The 24985-nt window shown below is 41.9% G+C and overlaps 4 protein-coding genes across 5 annotated transcripts in view; 3 read left to right on the top strand and 1 right to left on the bottom strand.

Moving 5' to 3' along the window:
* The first annotated feature begins 40 nt into the window (after positions 1-40).
* LOC118428788 (enoyl-CoA delta isomerase 1, mitochondrial-like) lies at positions 41-2990 on the top strand. The gene is made up of 4 exons (XM_035838993.1): positions 41-394; positions 843-1017; positions 1598-1749; positions 2268-2990. The coding sequence occupies exons 1-4, from the start codon at positions 47-49 to the stop codon at positions 2496-2498; spliced, it is 906 nt and encodes a 301-aa protein (XP_035694886.1). The 5' UTR covers positions 41-46; the 3' UTR covers positions 2499-2990.
* A 299-nt stretch (positions 2991-3289) lies between these two features.
* On the top strand, positions 3290-7434 carry LOC118428789 (Golgi apparatus membrane protein TVP23 homolog A-like). Its single transcript, XM_035838994.1, has 6 exons — positions 3290-3485; positions 4505-4659; positions 5052-5131; positions 5497-5622; positions 6071-6199; positions 6534-7434. The coding sequence occupies exons 1-6, from the start codon at positions 3415-3417 to the stop codon at positions 6561-6563; spliced, it is 591 nt and encodes a 196-aa protein (XP_035694887.1). The 5' UTR covers positions 3290-3414; the 3' UTR covers positions 6564-7434.
* A 577-nt stretch (positions 7435-8011) lies between these two features.
* Positions 8012-22999, bottom strand: LOC118428790 (coiled-coil domain-containing protein 40-like). The gene is made up of 23 exons (XM_035838996.1): positions 22868-22999; positions 21524-21588; positions 20925-21049; positions 20390-20407; positions 19812-19938; positions 19271-19441; positions 18798-18920; positions 18172-18365; positions 17638-17721; positions 16837-17056; positions 16327-16484; positions 15779-15919; positions 15120-15223; positions 14404-14647; positions 13663-13845; positions 13064-13309; positions 12197-12410; positions 11647-11774; positions 10843-10976; positions 10325-10445; positions 9647-9835; positions 8992-9150; positions 8012-8538 (listed from the first exon to the last, which is right to left on the bottom strand). The coding sequence occupies exons 1-23, from the start codon at positions 22885-22887 to the stop codon at positions 8290-8292; spliced, it is 3417 nt and encodes a 1138-aa protein (XP_035694889.1). The 5' UTR covers positions 22888-22999; the 3' UTR covers positions 8012-8289.
* A 428-nt stretch (positions 23000-23427) lies between these two features.
* Positions 23428-24985, top strand: part of LOC118429059 (TBC1 domain family member 16-like) — a 45445-nt gene continuing 43887 nt past the window's right edge. For both annotated transcript variants that reach the window (XM_035839410.1, XM_035839411.1), the window contains exon 1: positions 23428-23647. The gene's annotated coding sequence lies outside the window, so the exon portion shown is untranslated. The remainder of the gene's footprint in view (positions 23648-24985) is intronic.

The raw sequence follows: 24985 nt of genomic DNA, 5'->3' as shown, positions 1-24985 counted from the left end.
TGAGTAGTAAGCGGTTAATTTTAAGCTTGGGAACGAGAGTACCAAGATGGCGACGTTCATAGCATCTGGCGGGCGAGTCTGGAGAAAGTTTGTCAAAACTTTTCCTTTAGGCTCAAACTTATCTCTAAAAAGATCCCCTACTAGTGCACTAGCGAACGGTAGACTATCTAGCACAAGCAGTGAGAACGTGCTAGTCAGTAAGGATGAGAAGAGTGGCATCGCGACGGTCCGGATGAACAACCCTCCCGTCAACAGTTTGAACACCGCTCTGCTGCTGTCCCTCAGGAGTTGTTTTGAAGAGCTGGAGAAGGACAAGAGTTGCAGGGCACTCATCCTGACTTCTAACAAACCGAAAGTCTTCTGTGCTGGGCTGGACATCTTGGAACTTTATCAGGTGATTTGAGGAAATAAAAAGAGCGATTGTGCACACGTCAGTGTGTCAGAGGTCACTTGATTTGTACTCTGTGGACCTTTCAAATGTAAATTTATATACTGTGTCAAGTCTAAAGTTAGTTAAGATTTTCGTCAAGCCACATTCCCCAAATATGCCACACTATTTAATTTTATGAATGATATCCTCGCGAGACCTAAAAGCTGAGACAATGTATCGAAAGAAAGAAAGATATATTTTGTTGGGGGAGTTTGTGCCAGGCCCATCAGTAGTTCCAAATACCTGTCCAATTGTCTTGTTCCATTTTCCCATCCAAAGTCGTCTAATTATAAAGGCCTTTTATGTACATGATTAGGTCTCCAACTTCTGATAGATATCAAAGCCCTCAGGGTGACTCTGGGTGGAACAACTTGGAAGTTGATGCTAAGTTGTTATGTCTTCCCTATTACAGAAATCTCCTGACTATGTTGGTCAGTTCTGGGAGAAGGTTCAGGACATGTGGCTATCCTTGTATGGTTCCCGCCTGGTTACCATGGCAGCCATCAATGGCCACTCCCCTGCCGGAGGGTGCCTGCTCAGTCTGGCCTGTGACTACCGCATCATGGCAGAGGGAAACTTTGTGATAGGTAAACTTATTCCTTTCATTTGAAGACAGTGGGTTGCCCCTTCAACTTATATGGTGTTAGAATATGATTTTGATAATTTTGCTTTTTACTATTACTCTAAAAAAAAGCTTCATTTGTGGACTTAGGTAAATAAGAGGAAATTCTGCCAAGTGAAGCCACCTGCACACTTTCCATGGTGCTGAACGACTTTCCACTGGAGAGTTGAAGCTACTGGGATCAGGAAGATTTGGCACTTAACCAACTTGGCCCAGTCACCTTGGCCCAACACGCTGGTCAACTCATCCCAAACCCTTCTCAACTTTTTGCAGTGTCTGATCTCTGATGTCCTTAATTACAGCTCCACCTTGAGAATGATTAGTGCTGTTTGGGTTATCATGTGAAGTGAAAAAACAGTACCACTGAAATGTCCTATGTCATAAGTTATGAAACATGAAGTCAGGGTCAAGAGATGGAATATTAACCAAAGTAAACAAAACCTCATCAGTCCACCCTTAATCTTAATCTATTTTGGATTGTCAAGATGTTTCTTGTACATTCTTACTCATTAATTACTCATTAATTATTTTGACAAATTTTGCAGGGCTGAATGAGACCCAGCTGGATCTAGTTGCCCCGTTCTGGCTGCGGCAGATGATGGTTGATGCCATCGGCTACAGGCAGGCTGAGATGGCCCTGATGGTCGGTGCTCTGTATCCATCTAACAAGGCCTTACAACTGGGCCTGGTGGACAAGGTGGGCCTGGAGGGAAAGAAAGGGAAAGAGGGAGGATGAAGGGGAGGGAATAAGAGAGGAGAAAAAAGAGGGCAGAGAGCCATTAAAGAAGAGAGAAACCTGTACAAATTCTCTTGATCTCACTGTGTGGTAAATTTTGATTAACAAATGAGCAGATGGCAGGAGGTGAGGGTATATTGTAGATAAGTTAGAAATTGAGTTGCAGCTTGTAATGAAGAGGAACACATTGTACATTCCTCTCTCAAATTGACAAAATTGATGTTAGAGATCATGTGGACTTTTTTGTGGAGACATGTATGCCTCTTTTTGCTAATACTGAATATGGAAAAACTACCCTGGATTCCTGACTTAGCCTGGTATCCAGCCGTAATATAGCTCCCGTGTCTCTTCTCTCCTCTTCGTAATTGCGAAGAGGAGAGAAGAGACTCGGGAGCTATATTACAGCTGGATACCAGGCTATTCCTGACTTTCTTCCTGAATTTAGAACTGATGTTGCATGTGTATTTGATATTTTTCAGCTGGTGCCTATAGAAGATGTACAGACTGTTGCTGAAGAAGAGGTGAAGAACTGGCTGAAGATTCCGGACCAGGCCAGAGCCATCACCAAGATGGCGTCCCGTAAGCCGCTCCTCGACGAGCTGCGCAAACGAAAGCAGGAGGACATCCAGACATTCAGGGATGAGACCACCAGGGAATCAGTCCAACTGTCAATCCAACAGTACCTAGACAAGCTGAAGGCTAAAAAATGATGGTAGCTCATTTGCAACTGATTAGATGATAAGGAAAGCTGGAATATTTAACAGAAGGAGTTGATGTGATGTGAAAGTCTTAAGTTAATGAAACCGTAGGCTTTCTGTTTTTGCAAAATTTGCAATGTAAGTCTGCAAAATTGATTTCAGAAATGGTTGAATTAATGTATATACAGAAGCTGGATTATATTATTCTTGGAGTGGGATCAATGTTAATTGTTATTACGTGGCACTAAGTTGTCAACAATTGGAAAAAGGAGCTTGATCATTGTCTTCCCAAATAGGATCATTGTAAGAAGGATAAGTTTATTGCACTGTAAACTTACATGCCTATTAAAGTTCATAATAAAAAAAGTGTGTGATTTAAGTTTACCATGTGTTTACTTTCGTGTAAGATTCTTCCTTTTAAATGGAATTTGTAAACAGAATATTTGTACTTAAGCAGAACACCTAATTAACAATCTGCACTGTCCCATTAAACCGTATTACTTCTGACTCAAGAGTATCTTTCATTAGACTGGTTGGTGGTCTTTAAATGATGGACTGACATGATGAATTCATTGCATTGTTGTTCTCTTACATTGTATAGTTGTATGGTGTAAAAGCATATTATCAACAATACTTACTTGGTTACCGTTGACTGAGATAGGTACGAAACAGTGAAAAGAAAACTTATACTTCAAAACGTTAGTTAACCGTTATACAAGACGAAATGAAGGAAACAAACCGAAAACGTGATTGCATCGAACTGCAAAGTTAGCTAATTCCGCTAGAGGGCGCTAAGAAGAGGTGACGTTCTACTCAAAATGGTCGACAAGTTGAACACGTAACCAGCCCTTCGTCGAAAACCTTTGCCTCGTACGTCTGTAAGCTCTTTATGAGAAATTTTGAGAATCCACCGAGATTATAACTAGCCATGGATGACGGAGAAGACGTCGCCCTTGACTTTGGCAGCGAAGATGATGCTATGAGACATAAGAGAGTTCGGTAAGTTGAAGGGGGAGGGGGGCGGAAAAGATCAATGTCAGGTGCGATCTTACTGAACTGGCCACGTCACCTCATTCTAAAATAATATAAGATTGGCAAAGTGACTGTTACCTAATGAACCATCCAATGTTCAATTGTACCTACAAGGCTATAGACATTACAGTTTTAGCGTACATGTATAATCAAAGCTGATCTCAACAATCTGAGGGTCTAAAAAATGAGCAAAAGTTGGTGAGGCCAGGTGGCTGCTCCACACAGGTTGTCAGGGTCATGAATGTGGTTAATGTGGTTACATGTACATGTCATAGTACCAATCACTTCCCCGGTTCTAAAGATAGACTGACAGGAAAAGATGATTGCTTAGTAGGTTGGCTAAGTGTCTGCAGAAATGCTCAAATTGGTTGCTGCTCAGCTCAGTGCCTCTGTCAGTCAATTTTAGTTGTCGAGACAGATATGAAAGCTCCCTTGGGACTGTAAAAAGTGGTTGCTGGTTAGGTAAGTCTTAACTTTGTTGAATTGGAGGAGACTGTTTTAATGTGGCTTGTGACTGCAGGTTGCCCGTACCAGATAGTAGATGTAACGTTATGTGTTGATGTAAAGAACTTAATCTCAGTAAATAGAATGTGTGCTAATCCAAGCTGTTATGATTTTGTAGTTATTTACGTGAAAGTTTAGTCCATAACAAGTAGTACTTATCATGTGCAGGTTTCCTTGCACATCTCTACAATTTTTAGAATTTATAAAACTGGACAGCCTTTGGATCCCTAATGTTAAGGTTCGATTATTGTGAACATTTTTTGCAGAAGTCGAGAAGAGCCCTGTTGTCTTATTCAACACACTCTTCGTTTGAAGTTCCTAACCTAGGTAGCATCCTATTTCTACCGGGGCTCCTCACACTCACTACCTTAATTTTTTTAGGGCAGCGAGTGTAAGGAGCCCCGGGAGAAATAAGATGGTAACTAGGCAAGAAGTTCCCTCTTATAAGTAACTAATAAAAGATTTGTCTGTTTGTTCTGCAGGCATCCAGTGGCATGTTTTTTCCACCTGTTCTTCCGTGTGCTGGCCATAGTCACCTACCTGTTCTGTGGGCTCTTCAGTAACAGTTTCGTCACCAGTTTTGTCATGATTGTCATGATGTTGTCGCTGGACTTTTGGACTGTCAAAAACATAACAGGTGAGAAGCTTTAAGGCATCAGGTAGTCCCCATGTATCTAGAGGTGGTCACTTTTTTAATGTCTGCCCCAGTCCTCAGCTTAGCAGCTGAATTGTTATTTCTGGACAGAACACTGTCTTACACTTAACAATACTGAGTACTGACTACTAACATTACTTGACAGGATCAAATTGCAATGTGTCTGTGTGGCACAATGGCTAGAGCGTTGGAATCGGAATCAGTGGTCCCAAGTTCAATACTCGCCATGCCCCTGCCCCCATGACAGTGGAGTGACGCCCACCGAGCCTCACAGCTAATCTGTCAAAAAGGGTACCAAAAACACCTACAGTTTGGTGCGCCAGTGTGTCAACATCTGCACATTTGCCACTAAGACCTGTAAATTTTTTTTACAGGCAGATTACTGGTAGGCCTCCGGTGGTGGAACCATGTTGATGAAGACGGCAAAAGTCACTGGATATTTGAAGCCAGGAAAGTAAGTCTGCATTTTTTATCTCCATCCAGTTCCTTCAAGTTTCTCATTGACTGCAGAGACAAGCCACGGAGTCTCTGCGGTTCAGGTAAATTCAGGTAAATTCATTGTGAAGTACAGCTGTAGAGCTCAATAGCTAATAAGGAAACTGCATTTCTTTTAGTTTCTGAACTGGACAGCAGTTTGATATCAGTATAGTGTGGTACCAGTACCACTGAAGATTTTATAAGATATATTCAACATTCATGCCATGGAAATATAGAAGTTACATGTAAATTGATAGCTATTGTCTATTAAAGAAGATATTTGAGCTACCCAGTCCCTCATTACTTCTGTGTTTTTTGAAGTGTTTTCTCCCCTTGCCCCAGAAACCAGGCACCCTGCCGCCCACAGCTGCAGAGTCTCGTGTGTTCTGGCTGGGGCTCATCATCTGCCCCATCATCTGGAGCCTCTTCTTCTTCGGAACTCTGTTTGCCCTCAAGCTCAACTGGCTGGTATGTACATCATGATACTCTTAAGCTTAATGAGTCTCTTAACAAACAGTGTCATTTACACGCCCTTCAAGGTAATGCACTTAAGTCTAGTTTTACATGTGCATAATGTACTGTCTAGCTCTTTGTGCAAAGAATTTATGCCCTTCCTTGACTTTGTGCTTAGGATAACAACACATTTCCAAACCGGGGCCTGGCCGGGCTGTTTTAGGAAACGAAAAATTGATATGTATATGTAAAAATGTACACAAATAATGTCCATGACTATTCTCTTTACATCTCATGTAGTTTGGTGTCTTTTTATCATACTTTTCATTCCCGAATGCTCCCTGCCCTGGCTGGGACAAGTTTTGGAAATAGGCCCTGACGTAGGCCTAAGCGGGAATCTCACAGGACTTTGTGCCAGCTGTAGTGAATGGTTCTGACATGCCCACTGTTCCCTCCTCCCCAGGCTGTGGTAGTGGTAGGACTCTCCCTGAGCGCTGCAAACCTGTACGGCTACATCAGGTGTAAAGTAGGCGGCAAGAAGAAGCTGTCGTCAATAGCAACCAACTTCCTGGGCCAGCAGATTCTACAGAGGGTAAGAAAATCAATTTTTACTGGTCCTTTGATTAAGAATCTCTTTTGAAATATCTGTTGACAAATGATGGGAATGGAAGCTTGTCTTTTTAGGAAAGGGAGTGTGCGTTCTTTTCTGTGCATTCTTGTCTGTATTGTAATTTAAAAAATGCCCTTCAAGATACCTCACCAGCTTTGCAGGCTCATGGTGACAGTGAACTATTTTACACTGAACATCTAGGTTTTCCACACCAAATTCCAGGTGCTGTTTAACAATATCTAAAAAGGAAACCCCAGCTGTTATTGAAATGTTTCCGCTCTGTACTGAACCCTTACAACTGTTTACTTTTTTGCAGGCGACAGCTACGACACCTACTGATGCTTAATGGTACTAGAGCGGTGGATGAGATTATACATCGACAGTCAAAGTTGCTTGCAATGGTTTATATTATGAAAGAAAGTAGAGGAAGAGGTGGCTATGTGGTTTGTACCAGAGAACTGTAGATTGGGATCAGGTACATAATGTAGTTTAAAATATTTGTGCAAAATGATTTTTTTATCTGATTTATTCAAGCAGTTACTAAGTATTGTAGAGTAGAACTTGTTGCAAGGGCTAGTAAGGAATTTCTGGAAGGGATTATTGGTAATACTAAAAACTATAGTGAAAGGAGGTAAAAAATGCCTTTGCTGAATGTCCCTTTAACTTGCTATTTAACCTGCCGGAAGTGTCTGGTGCTTTCAACCACTACATGCTACAGAACCTGCTTAGTTTTGACAGGGGAAAAACTCTGCTTAACATCAGTTTTGTTGATAGAATTTGCATGTTTTTGTATTGCTACTTTAAGTGAATCCGTCGAATTCCCTATTTATCAAAGGCTTTAAGCTATAAGTTAGTAAGTTTAAGCTCTTCCAAATGACAGAGGTTGTGTTGTACTTGCAATATTTGCTTTCAGTGTATGGGATGTATATATTTATGTTATCATGTTGTAATCATCTTTAGGTAATGGTTGATTTATGATTTGAGATCCAAGAAGTCATTCTGATAGTGATAGGCACTGATGTACATGAATTCCTGGTATGCCTTGCCTTCTGTACAGAGAGATTATGTAGAATTCAGCCAATGTGTAACAGAACTTCCCAGTTTGAACTTATTGGGGAGATATAGTTTGTGTATAGGGGTAAATGAAATATAATGCAATAAGAATCATAGACTTCAGACTGACAATAGTATGGAATAAAGTTATGGTGTGAAGTAAACTCTGTGTAATTTTTCGGCATGCATGTAGCCTGATTAAATCTCGCTTATAGCAGCCCGCCCAACATCCGCCAGCCTCCTAGTGGAAGGTCCAGTTACAGCCCTGGATATCAGAGTTTGTGTCACATAGACTACATGTAGCAGGCATGTACATTGTAGCTTTGAAAAACAGTGAACAATACCACATGTATGCCAGAAGTACTCAACACACATCCTTTATTACAGAGAAGTGAACAAAATATACACAATACATTTGTGCAAAGGGCATTCCTAGAAATACATTATACACAGTATTTGCCAATTGTGAGAATTACTTGACATCAGAATTCTATACCATATAAACATGGCATGGATGACTATATTCATTCCAAGCATCTTATCCCCAAGTTCTTGCAAAGCACTTTGATTTCTGGAATTGCCATCAGAGGCGTGTCATGTTACTAATTTTTTTTTTACAATTCTAATTCATGTACAATTTTCACTATCTTGTGAAGATATTTCTAGATAAACTTTCCTCTACAGCCAGCGATGGTACATTATTGAAGTTTTACATATTCAAATTTGATGCTCAAAATATGAAGTATTTTGTGCAATGCAAAATTGCTAAAAGGCAACCAACCTGACTATCAGTTTCAGTAAAATGAGGTTTCAAGTTAGATTTTCTGAAATGCAATAGACTTTACACCTATCCAGTAGATTTGGAACAATCTATGTAGATGATGATAGCTCCAATATAGACAATATGAAAACAATATTCAACATAGATTTTGCCTTTACATAAAGATTGTCCCATCGAAAGTGAAGGTGTGACATATTTTGTATCCATTCAAAAATAGCTATTTTACACTATGACGTCTCTAGGCACTGTCTTGAACCACCCCCCTAGACTGCAGAGTGAGCGTGACCCTCCGTAGAGCGGGCTGTGCATGGGGGTACTCCTGATTCAGTCTGTCTACGATGGCGTTGAGGGTCTGCATGCGGTCTAGCTGTTTCTGTGTCTCGTTCTCCAGCGCGGTTTCTGTCCTGCACAGCAGCTTGTACTTCCCATCCTTCAGGGCCTGGTAGTGTTTTACCTTCTGCTGTTTGGAAACCAGCTCGGCAAGGTTCTGAAATAATGGGGAGGGTTTTCATATGAGTGAGTTTCAAATATGTATACATTTGTCATTGGCTGTGTCTGCTCATATACAAGCATGAAATTCTTAACGGATTATGACATGATTTTAAAATCTCAATTACAACCATTCTTTTTATTACATGTACATGCAAAGGTAGCTGCATTGCATGTAAGCAATACCCAATGATATTATTTAGCGATGGCAAAGGGAAAATAAATGTCACAGTGTTACAATGAAAAAAAAAGTATCAGATTTGAGAGAAAAATCTTACTGACTCAAGGATAAGTGCAGGACATCGTAAAAAGTCAACGACTGACATACAGATATGCCCACTACCACACTATTTCACAAACAGATGACCTAAAAATTGCGCATTTCCTCTCTACACCACCCTCTCTACAATGCTTCCCTGTGCAAACAGAACAGCGACCATGTGTTTCTCACCCTCTCCTTGATCTCCTGTATGTTGTCAATATCGCCCTCTAGCGTGTCCACAGAGCTCTGCAGCTGCTGACAGGTGATCTGCTTGTCCTCCAGCATCTTGCTCAGCTCCTGCTGCTGCTGCCGTAACTCCTGGATCTCACGGTCACACCCATTTGCATCCTGGGTCAAGAAAAACGTTTTGTTTATTGAAAATTGCAACAATGCAATAGCAAGTGAGCAATAGAAGGGGTATGGAGAGGTGTGATGACTATATGTACGAGAGGATGACTTTGGGGGAGACAACCAAGGAAACCCTGAGACAACTACTGATGAAAGACACAAGAAATACATCCATACACTTAACATGCTTATCAGACATGAATCAATTTAACTTGAAAGTCCAAACGTAAAGAGTCAACACAAAGATTGGATACTAATAAGGTCAGCTGTTCAAACATCGAACGGCCTGGCAATCCAGTTCATAGTCAAATGGTTATCATGTACACATTATCTGGACATGGTTAAGGGTTTCAAATCAATCTTGTCAATATGGTAAAGCCAGTAAAAAAAAAAAAGATGAATCTTCTTGAGTGCCATTCTATCTATTGATTAGATTTTCTGTAAGATTGCAAAATGTGCTGCAAAATGCATCTGAGGAGGCTAAGACCAAAGCTACCTGAGCAGTCTGCTTAATTTTCTTCCTCATTTCTCCCAGCTTCTTCTGGAAGTTTCCTTGTGTCACCACCTTCTTGTTGGTCTTGGCCTGGGCGTCGCCCCGCACCCAGATGGTGTCTCGGCGTGACACGGCAGACTCCATGTCCCGGATCATCTTCTCCTGTTGTTTCATCAGCTGGGAGTACCGCACCTGTGGGGTGGAAGGACTGTGTGGTTACATGCTTCTGCAACAATCTTTTACGGTAAAACTTGGTCAGAAAATACATGGTACAGGCAACCACCTTACATGGTACAGTTACAAAAAAGAATGAAGCAACCCAATCCACAACTCCAGCTGTCTGAAAGAAGTGTGGTGTGAGGACTGTGGTTAGAACACAGAAAAAAGCCTAAGGTAAGTCACTGGTCAGTGGTACTAAAACGTGCAAGCGATCTCAACCCAGTTCAGCTGTTGAGCAAATTTTCCTCTAGTTGTGACAGAAAAGACAGATGCTATGTACAGTAATAAAGGTGCATTGTACTGGAGAAATTCCTCAGCTTTTTTGACAAGTACAATGAACAGTGGACCACAGCTTATGTCCCGTCATAAGACCCTTTCCATAGGCGTACATGTCATGCAAGTAACGATAGCTTGAAAACAAAGGAATTACTAATTGTTGGTTAGAGTAGGGCATCTCCTTACCTCCATGCGATGGATCTCAGCTTTCATGGCGTGGATCTCTCCCTGGCCGACCTCGGAGTCCACGGCAGATCTCACCTCCCGCGCCAGCTGGGTCTTCTTCTCCCACAACATGATCTGACGTCTGCACACAAAGGAAACATGTTAAAGAAGGTACTCATGTCTCATATCTTCATGTACTAAGAATCTGATCAGGGCTATCTCTAGTTTCATTTTTTTCCGTCCCATTTATTGTTTGGGAGATCATGTTGATATTTCTTGTCAAGTCTGTCATTTTCAGCTTTCATCAATTTCATGTCATGAAGTTCAGATATTTTGGATGCATGTAGCAAATTTCTATTCCATCCCAACAAGCAAACTGGGATGGGGGACACCTCCAGTAATGGTTGTGGCAATCTGGTCCAGGTCATTGACCTTATTTCTTTGGAATTAAGAAAAAAACAAAAACAAGAAGAAGATGAAGAAATGGAGCAAATCAATGTTTCCCTTTCTTGCAGGTAAACATAGCAAGGAAGACTCACTCGGCTTCCACCAGGCTGTTGAGTAGCCTCTCCTTCTCCTCCTGCAGGGCCTCCAGGCGCTCCTGCATGCTGATAGAGTCGTGTTCAGCCTCCCTCAAGGCTGCAATGAAGTCGTTTTCTACCAAGATGTTGTCCTGTGGGGAAGGAGGAAAGGAAAGTGGTCACAGATGTTCTTCCATGGATGTATGGTTGTTTCTTCCTGAGATATTCTCACTTGCTTTGTTTTGACCAGTACCAAACATCAATCATTATATCTGGCAGGATATCAGTCAATGCCAAACACTAATGACCAAGTACAAACAAGGAAGCTGCAAGTTCATTCCTCCAAATCAGACCTGTCGCTGTATACATGTACATGTATTTACCCTCTCTTGTATGCATCCCTTCACACCAATCTGTGGAGCAAGTCACAGGATAGGTGTGACTATGCTATGCTTGCAATATTTAGACTGATATGTAGACACTTGTATGAGAAGGGGTAAGGAAACTTCATTCTTCTGGGAGTAGTGCCAAGTTAAGGACACATGGGGGTGGTCAGGATTGCCTACACCTACAGCCACACTTCATCCGACTGACAACTAAGGATGCAGAGACAACTACACCTGTCATGCACAGGTTTGTACAATGTGCAATTTTGCTAGGAGCTCTCTTTTTCCTTGCCTGATCCTAAGTGCTCAGTTAACTCAACAGTTGTACACTTTTAACAGACTTGAAGGCAAAGGTGGCATAGACGCTCATCTGTCGTATTGACGGGAGAGCGGAGAGAACTCAAACCAAAACTGATTGAGAGTAAAATCGACCCACCTGTTGCATCCCTTCCTTCAGCTTGTTCTCCTTGGTCAGCAGGGTGTTGAGTTTGACCATGTCGTTGCGCATGTTACTGATGCTGTGGTCAATGTCCTTCTGTTCACGCTGGTGGCCCTCGATTTCATCTGCAATGCAAAGGGTAATATATTGTTAAAGACGTGTTGCCATGCAATGGATAGATGTTGCTAAAGATGTTCACAATGAGGCAACATGTTGAAAGAATCATGAACATAGACGTTACCACCATGATACTCTACCACATAAATTCCCAACTAGCAAAATGGACCATTTCTTTGAGTATTGCCCATTACAAGTTTCACAAACGATTAGGTCCAGGTTCCTGTACCTGGACCATACCTGGACCTGAATTTTCTGTACTGGTACCCACCCCTAGGTATCATGCATGTTTGCTTTCTGCAGTATTAATACCCACTTTCAATCCTGAGTTTTTTCTGAGTGAGAATGGACAGCAGTTTAATCAGTAAAAAGGCTCACTTTCAATCTTCAGAGCTTCTTCTGAGTGATAATGGACATTAAAAAGACTCACTTTCAATCCTAAGTTTCTTCTGAGTGAGAATAGACAGCTGTTTCTTGAGCCTCTCCAGGTCCTTGCCCTGCTCCTCCCTGTCCTTGGTGAGTTTGACCAGCTCCCCCTGCTGACGCAGCCAGAACTGCTGCAGCTCCATGATCTCAGCCTGTCGATCCTCGATCTGCTTGTTCATGGCCTTGATCTGGATCTCCAGCGGACCCAGCTCTTCTCCCTACAAAATGTTTCATAGTTAATCTCCAGGTAGATTTACCAGTGGCATAAGATAGTATCAAAGAGTATACATGTATATGTAGCTGGCCAAAGGCAGTCATCAGCCACTGGGAGCCAAACACACTCCTAGGCCGGCTTCACTCGTCTGGCAGCTTATAATACTATCTTATGCTATGGTAGGATCTGCTTAGAGATTATTTCATAGTCTCCTTTATCTTCTTGTAACATGAGATTTAGACGTTCAAAATTGTTCACACTGACTATGAGAAATGTAGTCAGAGTGACATTAAGAGATTCAAATTTGGTCTGTTCCCCTTAAAGTTTGAGTTGAACAGCAAAATCCTTTGCTACTGGACTGGAATCAAGGTAATGTAACTATCAGGTTAACTCAGCCACATATCTAAGACAATGACAATGATGGAACAGTTTATATAGTATTTTATGCAAATTTTGTAATTTCAAAGATGAACAGTTGTAAGTAAAATGTTTTTCAGCCACAAGGTTGCCAGATTTAGAACAAATAAATACATGGCGATTGTAGTTCATTCACTATTAGAATTTCTCCATGACATGTCTTGAACCCTTCTATATGCAGTTTGTATTACTTAAAACTACAGTTTGCATTACTGTAAAGCTAAAAACCGGGAAGCATACCCCAGTACTGGTGAGCAGCTGGTCCACTCTCTTGTTGTACTGGTCGATCACGCCCTGCTTCCTCTCGATCACGGCGTTCCTCTTGATGATCTCGCCCTCGCTCTTGGAGATCATGTCATTCTTCATGCGGATCTCCTCATCGAGCTCCTCCATCGTCTTCTGCAGTCGCTTGATGCGAGACGTCGTGTACGAGATCTCCAGGATGTCACGCGAAATCTCGTTCTCGACTTTAGCCACCTCCGCTTCCTGTGCAGAGAGGGGAAGGAACCAAAGGTCATGAAATCTTACTTATTCTCAGATCTATCAATGCCCCTTTTTCCTCTTTGCTAATGTTTGTTTAATTTGGAGTGTTTTAATGAAGAGTACCCCTGAGAGGAGGGCATGAAAGGAACTGGTGCAAAATTGTCCTGCCATACAGCAGTGACAAATTGTAGGACAGCCAGTGCAGATTTTATACCAAATGTTGTACCACTACCAGTAACAATTTCATACAATTCATTTGTATTTTTTAAATCACAAGACAAACTACAAACATAAGACGGCGTCGATAAAGTACCGAAACAAGCTGCAAAGTACAGAGGTAGTGTCTGTAAACATACCAGCTGTTTCTTCCTCTGCCTGAGCTTGCTGGTCATCTTCTTGGTGTAGAGCGCAGCCTTGTCCATGGTGAGCTGGGACCGCATCTTCTCCATGATGGCATCCTCCAGGTTCACTTTCTCCTGGTACTCACGCTCGATCTGCTTCCGCAGCGCGTTCAGCTCGTTCAGACGCAGGGTACGGTCCTGGGAAAAGATGATGGCATAAGTACAGTTATTTCCAAAAATAATTTTATCAGGTTGGTATGTACATTGTTGATACATACAATGTCTAGTGGCAAGAAGCAAAACTCCAGTCAGAAGCTCTAAGGAAGGTGTCTGAGAGACATTGAAACGTAAGCAATAGTGTGTATCAACTGGTTGTGAAGAAGTATTCTCTTATATCATAAGTACAGTTGTTTTGTGTTTTTGTGTTTTCAAAATTGACAGCATGATTGTGTACAGGTCAGAAGCTAAGAGGGACTGGCTAACAGTAAAAAATGGAGTCCAATTTTTGAGTTGAAGAACACTTTATCTCTTCATATATTTTACCAACTCTGATGCCCTTTCATGCTGAAAGTATTTTGTTTAGTATCCAAATTTGTACACAGCCGCCTGGACTATATCAAAACAACTCCAAACAGCAACTAAAACTGGTGAACTTACAGTAGTTGCCCTGTCGAGAGCCTGCGATCAATGTAATCGTTAACAACCTTTACAAATTTCCACCCACAAGTAAAAACCAAGAAGAATTGGTGAACTTACAGTCGTTGCCCTGTTGAGAGCCTGCTCCGTCTCGTGCAGGGCCCGTGTGTAGGTGGTGTACTCGGCCTTGATGGCCTCCTGCTTGGTCTGGCTCTGCGCCATCAGCTTCTTGGTGGTGCTGATGTCCGACTCCGTCTTGTTCAGCACCATGGTCAGGGTCTCGTTCTTCTCCTGCTCCTTGGTGATGGACTTCTTGTACCCGTCGATTTCAGTCTCAAGGGACAAGACACGCTGCCTCTGATCACTGTTGACAAGTCATACACTCTGTTACTTTATGTAGTATTACCAGCTGGGCAACCAAACATAATACCACCATGTCAGGGACAAGACACGCTGTCTCTGATCACTGTTGACCAATAACGTACGCACTACTTTAGATAGTATTCCTGACAGGACAACCTAACACACATGTATACCTGGAGACAGCAAATTAATCAAAGGTAAAAGGACACAGGTAGTCCAATAGCCTTTGAGGCAGTAGGGGCAGTCATCTATCGTGTCTAGGACAAGATAGATAATAGGAAGGTGGAGCCCAACCCTCTCCTTCTACTGCCTTTTATCTTCCCAACTTAAGTCAGGTACCCATTTTACATGACATGTAAATTTGGATAGGCATAACCCTTCCCTTTGGATTATTTTGTGACATAAACACTTCTTTTTAGTTTCATCCAGGACTAGAATCACTGCATAAGTGTCATGACTAAGCCGTTACTTACTCCAGTGCCTGGTTCATGGCGGCGTGTGCCTCGTCTCTCCTCCTCATGCCGATCAGACTGCTGGTCCACTGCTGGAACAGCTGCTTCTTCTCCAGGTTTATAGCCTGTAGGACAACAAATGTAGGTCAAAACATTAAGATGTGTATGCTAACAACCCTATATTTAACTCCCTAACAATCAAGTCCCTTACATATCACTGTTGTTATCTGGTTCTTAGGACCCTCACATGGGCTAAGAAAAGTGTGAAAATCATCAATTGTTTTTTTCTAAAAGCACGAGTCTTTGTGTCATTAACGATGAGAGATCCTTGTTAAATCTATCATTTTAAACTGACCAAAATACATTTTCAGCAATGTAACGTTTTCAGCATTGTCATGTCATGAAGTTCAGATAATTTGGGCGGACGAAGTGAAAGTTTTGTCCATCTCAGCATACGAATTTCCATCCCGCAATGGATGGACAGGTCCTGGAGATATCCCTAGTAGTAATGTTTATAGCACCCCGTAAGGGGCGGTACAACCCCGCCGCGTGTAGACATGTGCGAACATGTGCACATGTGTGTATGGCGGCTTTGAAAAGGTGTCCTTAACACCTGTTTCGCCATACCCTCCAAATGGAGAATCCTAATAAATAAATAAATAAATGTACTTTGAACTTACGTCTATTTCGGTGCGAGCCTCGGACACCGCCTCCCGGGCAGCCTTGGTCTCCTCCGTCTGAGCAGCGATCTGAGCCTCGTAGAGAGCAATCTTCTCTCTCAGGTCATCCACAACGTCTACCAGCCGGTCAATATACAGATCCTGCAGAAAGGGAGTGGTTTAGTAAGCAATATTTAAAACTGGGGACATCAAGGAGATTGTGCTGGCAATGCAGCAAAAGCCAAAAAAATACATCTGCCCTCTGGCAGTGTTTGATGGTACATTACAAACATTGAGGACATGAACTGATATCAGACATTTAAACTGATTGCAACATGCCTTTGTTCGATACTTTTTCCGTTTTCTACTTGACATCTATATTGTCAAATAAGCCCTGACCAAAGAGAAGCCTGTATATGCGTCATGTCCCAAAATGTGCAACCCTTAGCAAGGCCACATTGTAGAACCGACAGCTACTTCAAAAAGCATCATACTTCACCTTAAATTATCTCAATATTGAGGATGACTGCTGTACCTCTACTTTACCAAAGTGTTCGTTTTTCCCATACCTGCTGTTTCTTTGCCAGCTCAGCTTTTGCCACTTCAGTGTCGGCCTTTTCTGCAGCCCTTTTCATGACGGCGATGTCCGACCTGACGTCCTCCTTGGCGTTCTGCATGTAGAGCAGCCGAGTGGCCAGGTTCTCTGTCTCTGTCTGCAGCTTGGCTCCTGTGGGAGGAAGGCAAGTAGTTAGCCACAGATGTCAACTTCTTATACCCTGCATCAACATACAGCTACATCATACATGTAAAATAGAAGTAATGCACCTGTATAGAGTAAAGCAAATACACATGCACCTAATACACACTCTCTTACAAACACACACACACACACTCACACACATACCTACACACTCACACACTACAATCACATATACAAGAATACACACTCTCATACATACTGATACACTTTCACACACAAACCACCATCCCACACTTGCATGCACACACACAATCATAAACACTCTCATACATACTAACAGATTCACACATACACACATCACAATCCCACACAGACACACCTGTGGTCCTCTCCATCAGCACGTTCTGCTGCACATCCTTGTACGTGAGCCGGACTCCCTCCAGTTTCTCCTCTGCCTGCTGCTTGGCCTGGTGCACGTTGGCGTAGGTGTCGTGTTTCCTCTCCAGGTTCATCTGGTTCCTGGCCAGCTCCTGCTGCAGGCCGTACAGCTGCACACCCAGGTCCTCACGCTCCTGGTGCTTACTCTTCGTGGCCTCTTGCTGTGTAGTACACAAGGCACGGTTAGACAGGGACATTCACAGGCTCTATACATATTCTATTTTGAGTCTTCCAAAAACCTATTCACAGGTCCTCCCGCTCCTGGTGCTTACTCTTCTTGGCCTCTTGCTGTGTAGTACACAAGGCATGGTAAGTCTGGGACATTCACAGGCTCTACACTTTTTTTTTTCTATTTTGCTCTTGGACAGACAAGGACAATGTGGCACTGCACTCAAGTTTTGTAACTCATATCAACAGTGCCACATACACGGTACAGACAGAAGGTAAAGATTGTCTTTCACCTCCCCGACCAAAGTCAGCCAGGTACCCATTTTTACACCTGGGTGTAGTGAGGAAGGTCGTGTAAAGTGCCTTTCCCAAGGGCACAGCGTCGGGGGCACGGTGGGGATTGAACTCAGAACCTACAGATTCCGAGCCGAACGCCACAACCGACGGCTCTACACTTAAACAAGGAAAACCACCGCTTGGGACCCAAAATCAGCCTTACCCTTTGTCTTTCAAAGACCTATTCACATATTATCTATTAACAACTATCATCACATTCCAACAACTGTTGACTCACCATTTCCTTCAGCTCCAGTGTGATCCTTTGGTTCTGTCTGGACAGCTGAGCATTCAGGGCCCTTTGGAACCTGAGCATCAGGGGCTGGATGGGAGGGGAAGGGTCAGATGATCAAATATCATCCTATCTATGGAAATTATCCATCAGTATAAACGATACATCTACAGAAAATGGGTGATCTTGCAGAAATGTGTTCACTGAGTAGAAAGTGTACACAATTCAGTTTGTGTGTTACTACTCTTATATTATATTGTTTGTCTTGTGTATGTACTTTTAATTTGTTCTGTTGAATAAAGATTGAATAACAAGAAGAAGAAAAATCAATGCATCTTTTTGTAACTTACTAAGACATAGCATTTTTGTACATGGTGCATGAAACTGCTTCTTACAATGACCAATTGGATACAGACTTACAAAATCAATGTCTTTAGTAATACTAATAGTAAAATGAAGAACAGGTTAATATGGCTGACAATCACATCTGATCTGATCATACTGACTACACAGAGGAAAGAAATGCAAGTCTCTGCTTACGTGGTCAGGGTCCAGAACCACCATCTCGCTCTCCCCCTCGCTCTCCGTGTCAGAGTACCCTTCCTCTGCCTCCTCCATCTCCTCTGCTCCCTCCTCCAGGTCACTGTCCATCCCAGGCTGTGTCTCGAATCGTGTCATCCCCGTCGGCAGCTCTGTGCTGATCATACCAGCGCTCACTCCTCCAGCACTCAAACCTGGGGTTTAATTAATGCATATGATAGAGCCATGAGAGAGGTTTCTTTACACTGTACTGCCTGCATGTGCGTTGGAAGTAAGGCAGTCTGTTCCTAGTTTGCGGTTCAATATCAACTGTGCCCGACATGCACTAAATATTGGTTACAGGTCCAAATTACACAGTAAGAGTAGAGATATTGTTGTACACTACGTGATTGTGCAATACTATTAGATATGATTACAAATAGTAATCCACAAATACTGCTAGAGGATTTCCAAAGATACACAATGTATGGAGGACAAAGCATTCCTCAAGCTAACTCACATCTTTTACTAAAAGTTTTAGTATTTTTTACCATAGGCATCCCTCAGTAAGACAGCCAGGCCACATAAGTTCCATTTAGAATTAAAGTCTATCATAATGATTCCTTGTCTTCATTGCCTTGACTTACCAGCCTCACTAGCAGCACGAGGCCCACTGGGTGGCCTCTCCCCCTCTGCAGGCCGACCGCTGCCAGGCCGACCGCTGCCAGGCCGGCCACTGCCGGGCCTCTCTCCACCTGACCTGGCACTTCCTGTGACCAACACATGACAACAAGGACTTCAAACTCCATTCTTCACTGTAACTAATGGTGATATCCAAGGGACAAGCTGTTCATACTAGAACGTTATGTTTCATTTAAACACTCAGAGCAAAATAAAATATGCCAAGGAAGAATCAGTAATAATGAATGAAAGGTAGCTGATGACAAGTTACCAAAAGTTGGCCAGGTAAATGCCAGTCACACATTGGCTGTGTATCGAGAACATTATTTTTCTACAGTATGATATGTACTGAGATGTATTTTCTGAAAAAACGTAATGCCATACGAATACTTCAGCCTAGATTAGTTCATGATCATTACAACAATGTCCCATTGTCTACCTGCTCTGCTGGTGGGTTTAGAAGGAGGCTTGGTTCCACTCATGGGACGTTCCACTTCTTCTGCAGGGGGAGCCTCCTCTGCTGCCACCTCCCCTTCAGCAGGGGCCTCTGCAGGAGCTTCCTCCCCCTCTGCCACGGGCTGAGATGGTTCGGCCTCAGGCTGCTCAGCACCTGGAGCAACAAGAAAAGGTAATTAGAATGTTTCCTCTGTATGGTAGCTTTTAAGAGAGTTTTTCATTGATAAAGGTAAGCTTTCTTAGCAGGCTCTTGGACTTTTTTCCTGACTTCTATTGCACTTGGTTTCTATTGCACTAGGGTCACACGAGTGTAATAGTAACCAAGTTCAATTACCATCTATGCCATCAGAAAAAGAAGCCCTAGATCCTGCTATAGAGGCTAGTTAGTGTCATCCAATCCCATTTATTTTTTGTAATTGAAAATAGGAAAGGTTCAGTTCTACATGTATTTGTATGTCAACCTATTTTAGGGTTCAGTTAAAAGGTTGATCGACATGTTTCATATGTTATGTCCTAAATTTCACCTTCTGGCTGTTCTACATCTCCTGGCTGTTCTCCCTCTGCAACCTCCCCCTCTGCTGGCTGTTCTGTTGGCTGCTGCTCCTCCCCTCCCTCCGCTGCCTGTTCTGCAGGCATGTCTGGTAACTTGAACTGTAAATGTGAGGAAATGTGTGATGCAATTGTCAAACTAGAAAACGACTTCCAGAGATATTATATTATACTGGGATAACTTCACTGCAGCCAAACACACATTGTCAACCAAGTTCACCTGGAAAGAAAAATCACACACACTTGTAGAAATCTGATCATCTAGGTATTATTATCTAATCAACACAAAGAAACCAAGTGGTGAGCATATTAAATTAGAAGAGAAACCAACAGCAAACACTTAGCTGAGGTTCTCAACATCACAACAAATAGATATAAACTCTATCCTAAAACCACAGCAATTGTACCAGGTATACATTGTACATATACACAGTGTGTGCATGGGAACAAAGGAAACGTGACTCTAAAACACAAAACACAACCACGCAGAAGAACTAGTTCACAACAATGCTGTTAGACACACAGTGAATAACGGTGATACAGCACTGGTTACCTCTTCCTCTCCTGACGGCTGTGAAGGGAGGACGACGGATAGATGGAACGACACGAGACATGCACAGGTTAGAGCCAAGCTCAGTGATGAGGTTTTGAGGATACATGCATGATCAATTGGGTGATAATCATAAGGTAGACAGTGATCACTTTTCTTAAAAGTGATTTCACCGCTCTTGGTACATATAGCTGAACATCACATTCACAATTAGTATCTTCTGTACTCGCCGCAAATACGCGGAAGACTAGGACAGAAGAGACTTTGGAGCTTTAATATGGTATGATACCAGGCTAATTTACAATGATATTCCTACACTTGCATAGAAATAACACTGTTCCAACAAGTCAAGTATACATGAAGCTAATGAACACCATTTGTTTTCTGAGTATATACATATTTTTCAATACACCAAAAGAATTTACTAAGTTAAAAAAAATTCATCAAAGTGAAGAACTCTCCCAAATGATGATTATCTTAAGAGGTAATCAATGAGGGACTATACTTCATAGTAAGTTGTGTTAGCAGAGATACTCACCTCCTTCAAAGCTTGAACCGTGACCTGTGACACCACATCAGTGACAGACTTGCCCGACTTGGCTGATGCAGGCCTGCTGGCGGCTTTCTCCTCTGCAGGCACCTCCAAGGCTTCTGCTGCCTCCGCTTTACAGTTACAGAAACAAAGTGCATTGTAATTCAACCATTTCCTTCAACAAGATATTCAAAACCCAATAATTCTTCTTCAGTACCAAGGACAGCCACCGGGAGACCAATGATCAGTCTTGAGCTTCATCCTCCAAAGACCTACCCACATACCTCATTACAACCCAACCAGAGGTCTTTAAATTATACTGACCTCAAATCTCCGGAAACACAAACACACTGACCAACAAACACAGACATTCGAACACACACACTGACACCCAAAACAATTAGCTTTTTTATGGAGGCACATTGTACATGTAACAAACTACAGGTTCTGTAGTTAACACAAACAAAAAAAGAGCTGCGCAAATAACTCCATAATCATTATCATGAATGAGGGGTCAAGTCAACAACTGCCTTATGCAAGTTGATTTGCAATCGTTGAGAATGAGAGTTTCTGAATCTTGAAACTGCAGTAAGCGATAGACTCACCAGGAGGCGCCTCTGCTTCAGGAGGAGGCTGCTCAGCTTCCTCTCCTTCCTTCACTGATGGGGGTCTGGGGGAGAAAAGGTGACACCATTATCATCTGTGTAACAACAGGTGTTATTCAAATGGGATATCTGTAATTATATTGTTATCCTGGATACCAGACGCCGACCCAATCTCAATGACATCTATCAGGGTCTAACTCAGGGCCTGCTTTAGAATTTCCTTGGTGGCATGTTGGCCCCATCCTCTCCCATCCCAGGCTGGGGTTAATGACCCCCTCGTAGAGCCAGCCGCTGGGGGCAGAGTTTAGTAAGGCTAGTTGGCCCCAGAGCCAAGGAGTCAGGCTGTATAGACCCTGGAAACAGTCTGGCATCCAGGCTAATATAATGCAGGTCATGTTAATTCTTATTTTCTAACTGTGTCTCATGTAGCCATATCATACTATAGTCATATCAAGACTCAGTTATGGTTTCATTTTCGCAACTTCATGACTTAACTGTCTGTAACATTTCTTTTATGTTTACTTTGTTGTTTAGGATCAAGAACCTCCTTGTTTAGGATGCAGCCATCAATACTGTTTGTGGTCATTACACTGCTAAATTTGCCATTTGAAAAGCCACAGTTGCAACAGCAGAAAACTGCTTCCCAATGGAAGAATCTAATCTGCTCTACTCTACTCTTTCTTGTAGTTGTATTGTCAACAGCAACTATCAAAATGATGTTGATTTCATCTATGATACTGTAAATGCATAAATGTTCGCGGTGGATTAATGTTCGCGGTTTTCGCGGTGACCACTGCACCGCGAATTTAAATCCACCGCGAACATTTTTCTACTATGGTCTTAGATTGCAGTCTATGGTGTTACCGCGAACTTAAATCCACCGCGAAAAGTCATTTTTCCCGCTACCGCGAAATTAAATCCCCGCGAAATTAATTGCATTTACAGTATCATTGATACTATAAAAACTGGTAAACGTACAAGCAACTTTAGCAAGACATGTAAATTGCTTACTCAACAGAATAGGATAATACTTAATCCTTATCAAATACATGCATTTGAAACGCTTAGGCTGTGTCGACAAACTCAAGAGGTCATAATTTCAACAACATTTAGTTTCCAAATTTCTTTGTCTTAGAATCAGAAACCATAACAATCAACGTAGCTTTAATAGCACCTGATTGACTGACCAAAAACTTCATAAAACACAATGATTTTTGCCAACTTGAGAGATTCAGCTTAACTAAAAAGATCTAAAGTTTTTAAAAACACGATAGACACGTCAGATACTATGATACTCTTTGATTTTCATTAGGAAACGTCGAAGGAAAATCACAAATTTCGTACCTATCCTCTTGATCCGCCATGTTGGTTGTTGCCAAGGTAGGAAAACACTCTGAAGGATCACGGGAAGGAAACTCGTTCTCAGCACCCCGTGGTCATTATCCTGGGAACGAGAAAATTGGACGAAGCCATTAATTACATGGTAAAATAAATTGTACCGAAATACCCAATTTTAGGAATATCCCGATAAAATGATATTAAAATCTAAAATTACTTTAAATATAAAAATAATCAATATTCTAAGACATAATCATAACTTTTATAGAAGGATATTGTTTTTATTAAGACGATTAATGATCTTATTTACACCTATATGACTAGATGGACTGGTCTTCGACAAGTCACAATTTTGAGAGGTTTCATTTTATCATGTGGTGCTCTTGTTGACACAACTTTCTCAATATCTTAGAATCAAACATAAAGTACACAAGTCATTTAAAATTCAAGAACATTCAATCAATTAAAAAAATTCTTCTAGTACAATATTATCAATTTTATTCAAAAAGAATTTGTAGTCTTCATCATGAATATTTAGTACCCCCTTTACTTGTCTGGTGGACCATTCCAGATTAATCATGGCGGGTTTGCAAATGTGTTCGTGTCGTCCTCATCATTGTCCGTCGTGTTTTGCTATTTCTGGGCGCTCCTGAGGTAGACCAGGCGCTTTTCGACCACTTTTGCAATGTCGGATAACAAGTAGGCTTAATCTGTCTTCAACCTGTGACTTATTTTTGCGGAGGCACAGCCACACAGACAGAGAAATTTGACATCCGGAATTTCAAGGTAACGGTGCTTCCCTAACTTTTCCTTTTGTTTTTGACAAATAATTTGTGGACACGTACTAGATGATGTGGTCTGCGTTGTAACATTGATCTCAGCGGGGAAGTAAGTGCGATTAAAAGCGCTGTTTCGTTCTTGCCAGGCGCAGGAGTAAGTGCGACTGTGTAAGTCCGGGTGGGATTTTTTTTCAGCGAAAGGCGCCTGCTGTTACTGTTGGACGATGATAAGGAACACTCCATCAAAATGTCAGGAAACCGGACCGTGCGATATCTGTTGGTTGTATTTACATAATGCAACACTTCTCCTGAACTTTATGCTCCGCAAGATGTTTTACTTTTTGTAGTACCTCGACTGGAAAAGTGGAGAGATCATTTTGAAAAAAGACTGCAGCTGCAAGATGTTCAGACCACTGCAGCTGCAGAAATACCTAACAGTGGAATACTGCTGGAAAAAGTAGATAATTTGTTTGTGTCATTGTTTGTATTACATCCCCATGTAAACCCCATAATGGCATAACACACCAGGTTTGTACTGTTCAAGAGCACAAGCTGCATATCCAACCTGATATATTTGATCCACTCACAGTAGATGGACACCTACTCTTATATGATTAAAGTGTGGTGGGTTCTTTAACATGCTTTATGTGGAACTCTTGTCAAACACAAGGTCCTACCTGAGGAATGTCCTCAGCCTAAGTTAGGTACTTATTTACACCTGAGCTGAGTGAAAAATATTTTGGTGTAAAGCACCTTTCCCAAGGGCGCAACTTACGGGACCTGATACCTCCAGTTTCTGAGTCATCGACCCTAGATAACCACAAAGTTACCATCCCGCAACTGCTCACTGTGCCACCAGTTTGGTCATGACCTGTCCGAATTGTTTAAGTTTTTGATGTATATGGTCTTTGTACCTGATCGCCAACCTGTCAGCAACCCAACAATGTACAATGTTTACGTTATGCATATTTTCTGCCAGCTGCTAAGTCAGTCATAATAGACAATGTTTATTTATTTGTTTCTCTTTACAATGCTTTAAGATGCAATTTGGTTCTTGTTCAAGGCCACACTATTTTGCTATAACTATAAGTCCACTTGTACTCTTGAGAGCTTTTGTTCTAACTTAAGTTACATTTTTTCTATGTATCTCAAAGGAAGAAGTAATAGACTAGTTTATTTATTTATTTATTCATCTCCAGACATGTGGGTAGCCCCTTCAATTTTTTAGTTGATTTCCAGGGGGCCCACTACATAAGTAACAGCAATATGCCCAATGGAAATAAAGCAGCAGATAAAGTAATTACAATGTTAAGAACTCATCTTTGATTGAAAAAAATATGCATCT

The sequence above is a fragment of the Branchiostoma floridae genome, chromosome 13 (genome assembly GCF_000003815.2).
Source record: "Branchiostoma floridae strain S238N-H82 chromosome 13, Bfl_VNyyK, whole genome shotgun sequence".
NCBI classification, from domain to species: domain Eukaryota; kingdom Metazoa; phylum Chordata; class Leptocardii; order Amphioxiformes; family Branchiostomatidae; genus Branchiostoma; species Branchiostoma floridae.
This window is presented reverse-complemented; position numbering and strand designations above follow the sequence as displayed.